At 43.9% G+C, this 6,247-nt stretch overlaps 1 protein-coding gene across 1 annotated transcript; it reads right to left on the bottom strand.

Moving 5' to 3' along the window:
* Positions 1-710: 710 nt before the first annotated feature.
* LOC140184642 (uncharacterized) lies at positions 711-4,196 on the bottom strand. The gene is made up of 2 exons (XM_072236580.1): positions 1,965-4,196; positions 711-1,799 (listed from the first exon to the last, which is right to left on the bottom strand). The coding sequence occupies exons 1-2, from the start codon at positions 4,194-4,196 to the stop codon at positions 711-713; spliced, it is 3,321 nt and encodes a 1,106-aa protein (XP_072092681.1).
* Positions 4,197-6,247: the final 2,051 nt, after the last annotated feature.

Here is a 6,247-nt window from a genome sequence, read left to right as displayed (position 1 = left end):
GTGTCGGAGAGTGTGGCGTGCTTTTGACAATTATCACAGGCCTTTACTTTTGAAATACAGTCCCTTTTTATCGTCGGTCAATAGTATCCTGTTCGTAATATCCTTGCGGCTAATGCTCGGCCACCGATATGGTTTCCACAGACTCCTTCGTATGTCTCAGCCATGACGTCTTCGGCCTCATCTTTGTTGATGCATTTTAGGAGCGGTTGGGAGTGTCCTCGTCTGTACAGAGTGTTTCCGAGCTTTGTATAGAAACTTGCTCTTCTTCGAAAAAGCGGTAAGTTCGGCTCATCATCTGGTACTATCCCTGTGGTGATGTAGGTGAGGAAAGGTGTTCTCCAGTCTGGTACCTGCATGATGCTTAAGATTGTGTCCTGCTCAAAACTTGGTTTGTTGAGTGTTAGTTGTGACAAGGCCAGCGTGTTTTCCGTTTGCCTTGTTGTGGCTAACTTGGATAACACGTCGGCTTTGGTGTTTTGTTCTCGGTTTACATGAATAATATCAAATTTACTGAATTTTGAGATGAGATCCTTTGTTATGAGCCATTATTTTTTTAACAAAGGATCCTTTACCTGGAATTCGCCCTTTACTTGGTGCACCACTAATGAAGAGTCACAGTAAACTGTTACTCGAGGTATTTTCAGTTCTTGGGCGAGCTTAAGTCCGGCGAGCAAAGCTTCGTACTCCGCCTGATTGTTGCTTGCGTTGAATCAGAATTGTAGTGCTTGTTCAGCTATAACTTTGTCTCCTTCCTTCAGCAATATCCCTGCTCCGCTGCCTTCTCTGTTTGATGCTCCATCCACATGTATACTCCAATTGATCTCTGTGTTTGGTGCGTCGTTAGTCATTTCTGATATGAAGTCGGCTAGCACTTGTGATTTTAGTGACTTTCTCGGCTCGTATTGAATGTCGAACTCGGAGAGTTTGATTGACCATTTTGTCAGTCGTCCGGCAAGTTCGGGTCTTGTTAATATCTGTCTTAACGGTTGGTCTGTTCGCACTATGATTGTGTGGCTCTGAAGGTAATGCCTCAGCCTTCTTGCTGTGGTGATTAATGCTAGTGCCAATTGCTCTATCTTCGGGTACCTTATTTCTGTTGGCTGCAGTACCCTACCGATGAAGTACACTAGGCTTTGCTTTTTCCCTGTCTCTGTTACTAATACCGAGCTTATAACATGGTTAGATACTGATAGATATAAACACAATGGTTTACTTGTCTCTGGTTTTTGGAGAATTGGTGGTGATGTCAAGAGCTGCTTTAGCTCGGTAAAGGATTTTTCACATTCGTCTGTCCATGTGAACTTTTTGCCCTTAGAGAATGTCTGGAAAAAATGATAAGATCGGTTTGCCACTGCGGGTAGGAAACGCGATAAGGCAGCTATTCTCCCTGCTAATTGCTGGACTTCTTTTACCGTCTTTGGGCTTGTCATGTTCAGTACGGCTTTGCATTTTTCTGGGTTGACTTCGATGCCTCGAGATGTTAACATGAATCCAAGGAACTTCCCTCCTTGCACTCCGAACGCACATTTGTCCGGATTGAGTCTCATGTTATATGCTCGGAGTTGTTTGAAGATTTCTACTAAGTCGTCGCAGTGTGACCCCTGCATAGGTGTTTTTGCTACCATATCGTCTACATAGACCTCCATATTGCGGCCTATCTGCTGTTGGAATACTCTGTCCATTAGCCTTTGATATGTCGCACCTGCATTCTTTAGGCCAAAGGGCATTACCTTGTAACAAAAGTTTCCATGTTCTGTTATAAAAGCTGTTTTGCTTTGGTCTTCTGGGTGCATTAGAATCTGGTTATAACCAGAATATGCATCCATAAAACTCAAAGCTTTGAAACTAGAGGCGTTATCAACTAATTTATCAATGCAAGGCAATGGATATGCATCTTTAGGGCAAGCTTTGTTTAAGTTTGTAAAGTCGACGCACATGCGCCATTTACCTGAGTTCTTCCTTACCATTACCACGTTGGATAACCATGTGGTGAAGCGAATTTCTCTGATGAAACCTGCGTTGAGGAGCTTCTGGGTTTCTTCGAGTGCTGCTCGTTTTTTCTCCTCTCCGAGGTTCCTTTTCTTCTGTGCAACTGGTCGGACTATTTTATCAATTGCTAATTTATGGCAGATGACCTCTGGATTTATTCCGGGCATGTCATCTGGTGTCCATGCAAATAGGTCGGCATTCTGGCGTAGTATGTGTATAAGTCTTGCTCGGTCTTCGCCTTCTAATGCTTCTCCAATGTATGTGCATTGTTTATCATCTGCTATTAGTGTTATTTGTTGAAGGTTGTCCATTGGCCGAGGTCTTTCGCCGAGGTCTTCCTTTAGGTCAAGGTCGGCTAGTGTCGCTGTGTCTGCAGAAGTGTGAATTGCTTGGACCTGGGGCCGAGCTTCTTGTTTTGTTTGGATTACTTTTAGACTAGCATTGTAGCACTGCCGAGCTTCTTGATGGTCGGCGTATACTGTAGCTATCTTGTTTTCCTGCACTGGGAACTTAACACATAGGTGTAATGTAGACACCACTGCTCTGAATATATTCAGGGCGGGTCTTCCAATTATAATATTGTAAGGGCTATAACAGTCTACTATTAGGTATTGAATATCAATTGATTTTGACATAGGGATATCTCCCACTGTGGTCTTTAGCCATATGTGTCCCATGATGGGGACTTTCTCCCCGGAGAACCCAATTAGCTCTCCAGAGGAGGGCTGTATCAATTTTTCTGATAATTTCATCTTTATAAAGGTAGAATAAAATAAAACATCAGCACTACTACCTGGGTCTAGCAATGTTTTTCTTACCAACAGTTCTCTGACTTGGATGGAAATTACCACGGGGTCGTCGAGGTTAGAGCTTGCCGATCTGAAGTCTGCTTGGTTGAAGGATATTGTGACGTCTGGGCCTTTGTCCTTCTTTGGCTGTATGGTTCCTTCGATTGCTAACATCGCCCTGTAGCTTCGCTTTCTGACCGAGCTTGTTTCACCTCCGCCCGCAAATCCTCCTGATATGTGGCTAATGATTCCCCTTGGTGGATCAGGAGTTGTCCGTTCTTTTTTGTTGTTGTCCGCCGTTGCCTGTTTGTTCTCTTCCCTATCCGAGTTTCCTCTTCTGCCCTTCCGACTCTCGACATATTTGTCCAAGAGTCCTTGGCGTGCCAGCCTTTCTAGGAGATCTTTTGCGACAATGCGGTCGTCCGTGGTGTGGCCGAACTTCTGGTGGAAGGCGCAATGTTTAGTTTTGTCCACGAACCTTTGGTCCTGGTAGCTCCCTGCTCGAGCTGGTGGCTTTATGATTTTGGCGTTGAAGATCTCTCTGATGATGTTTTCTCTCTTGGTATTGAATCTGGTATATGTGTTGTATTTTGGCGTGAGCTTGGAAGGCTTCTTAGTGTCTCCACGGTTTGGTGATCTGAAAGTTCTTTCTTCATCTCGACGATGTGGTTGTTTGTCCGACTTTTGGGCCTCACGGAGTTCTTCGATCTCCATTTGACCTGCTGCCCTTTCGCGGAACTCTTCTAACGTCTTAGGCTTTGTTATAGCGATGGTCTCCCAGAATTTGCCGGGCCTGAGGCCGGCTTTTAGGGCGTGTAGGTGGACGGCCGGGTCCAATTCCTGGATCTCCATAGTGGCATCCGCGAATCTGGTCATGTAGTCCTTCAAGCTCTCATGCTGACCTTGCTTGATGGTGTCGAGGTAATCTGATCCATGTACATATATCATTGATGCAGCAAAATAGTCAATGAATGACCTGGCTAGGTCTTCAAAGGAGGAGATTAAACCTGCAGAAAGTTTAGAAAACCAGAGCAACACTGCGCTGTCAAGGTATGTAGGGAATGCTCGGCAGAGGACGGGCTCATTGTTAGGACCATTGAAGAATATCATTGATTGGAACTTCTTTACGTGGGCTCGGGGGTCCCCGAAGCCCTTGTATGGTTCTAGTGCAGTGGGCAGTGTAAAGTTCTTTGGCATTTGGTAGTTTGTGATCTCCTCGGAGAAGGGGTTGTCGAGGGTGAGTTTCTCTTTTGGCGGGGTGATGTTTAAAGGATCTGTGGTACCTTGAGCCGAGTCTTTGGAGCTTTCTCCATTGTTCTGGGTTGATAGTTCGGCTATCCTTCGTACTTCTGCCTGAAGCTTTGCGATTCGAGCCAGGAGGTCATCTTGTGAGAGTCGTGGATTTTCCCTGTCAGCCATGTTCGAGGATCGGGAATCCTGCAAAATATAGTAGAAGACTAAACAGAGGAAAAAATGGGGTTAGATGTATTCGGCCCCACGGTGGGTGCCAAGTGATTCGTCTGAACACTGAGTAGGCCGAGCTTAAGCGCTTCCGAGCAAGTCGTCAATCGAGAGGAAGAGCTTTACGTCGGCCGAGGTCAAACACCGCGGCGGGAATACCTGCAAAAGATACTCCGACGCTCAAGTTAGTAATAATCTCAGAAGAGAGAGAGAGAGAGAGAGAGAGAGAGAGAGAGAGAGAGAGAGAGAGAGAGAGAGAGAGAGAGAGAGTAATTAAGTGAGAGTGAATAAGTGAATATGAAAACCGGTAGTGGAACCTGATCCTTAGCCGAGCGTATTAGCTCGGACTTATAGGAGTGGTTTTACCGTTTATTGTGGATAAGTCCTGGTTTGTAGGTTGGTTATGATATTCTGTTTCGGTAATTAAGTTTTGTTGAGCGCGTGTCTTATTTTTCGGATGGGTGAGGCCGAGGTCGTATGCTCACGTTCCGAGCTTATCGGGCTTCTGACGTGGCGCCGACCTTAAATGCTTACTTACCGAGTATATCGGGCGACCGAGGATACGTGTGACGTATCATGGGTCATACTTCCGTTCCACCCATATTCATAAAATAAAGAACGGAAATAATTATTGAAATGTAAATCAAGACATGAATTAAATTAAAAAGATCAAACGAATCAATCCATGAAAATAGATAGAGCTCCTAACCTTAACAATGGATGATTAGTTGCTCATGGTTCAGATAAGAAAAAAATAAGGGTTCTGGTAACGATGTGTTCTCTCCTGTCTAAATGTACAGAGTTCCTATTATAACTAATCCTAATAAATTTAAAATCTAATTATCTAAAAATAATATCTTTTCTAAAAATAAGATTTGAATTTAAATTCGAATTAATTAACAAGTCTTCCGCTGATGGGTGGGGACCACCTGAATTGTTCATTCTGCAGCTTCTAATCTGTATTTTTTGGGCTGAAAACTAAATCAAAATGTGGCCCAAAATCCACGCCAGTGATTTCTGTAAATTCTACAGATCGCGCACGTCACGCGGACGCGTTAGTCACGCGTACGCATCGCTGGTCTTCTTCGCAAGTCACGCGGACGCGTCGGTCACGCGAACGTGTCAGTCAGCAAATCTTCAATTCACGCGTGCGCGTCAGGCACGCGCACGCGTCGCCATGGATACCTCCAATTCACGCGTACGCGTCATTCACGCGTGCGCGTCGCTCCTCGCAACCATCTCCTTTTATTCTTGTGCTGCAGAAACTCCTTCAAATTCCGCCGAATGCTACCTAAAATAAATAAAATTGCCCAAAACTCAAAATAGCATCCATACTGGCTAAAATATAATTAATTCTTAATTAAACACAACAATTTAAGTACAAATTCATTAGAAAAAGATAGACAAGATGCTCACGCATCAATAATATATGCAAAAAAAAATTCTGCTCCCTCTCCCCTTCTTCTTCTTGACTTTGGTTGTGTAGTTTTACTATTTGATTACTGTATGCAGCTGGTAATATCTACTTGATACTGTTTAAACCATGCTGCCTTCAAAAGCATGGAATAGCCTTTCTCCTTATCTTTATGCAACATTTTGGGGCCTCACACTATATGATTTGTACGTTCCAAAATGTCGCTACGAGTCTGAAATAGCCAAGCTGCTTGCTAATCTTAAGTCTTTGGAGAAGCTGTCTGACAATTCAAGCTCAGCAATCACCAAGAGGAAGAAGGAAAAAAGAAAGAATTCAAGAATCACTTGACCATCTGATTAGTGAACTTCATAAACATGAAGAGAATGTTGCATCAGTTCATAGGCGGCTTTCTCACGAAAAGGACAAATGGTTAAGTTCTTGTCCTGACACTTTGAAGATCAATATGGAGTTTCTTCAGCGTTGTATATTTCCACGCTGCACATTCAGTATGCCAGATGCTGTTTATTGTGCTATGTTTGTGCACACGCTTCATTCACTCGGAACCCCCTTTTTCAATACCGTCAACTATATAGAT

The sequence above is a fragment of the Arachis hypogaea genome, chromosome 5 (genome assembly GCF_003086295.3).
Source record: "Arachis hypogaea cultivar Tifrunner chromosome 5, arahy.Tifrunner.gnm2.J5K5, whole genome shotgun sequence".
Lineage (NCBI taxonomy): Eukaryota > Viridiplantae > Streptophyta > Magnoliopsida > Fabales > Fabaceae > Arachis > Arachis hypogaea.
This window is presented reverse-complemented; position numbering and strand designations above follow the sequence as displayed.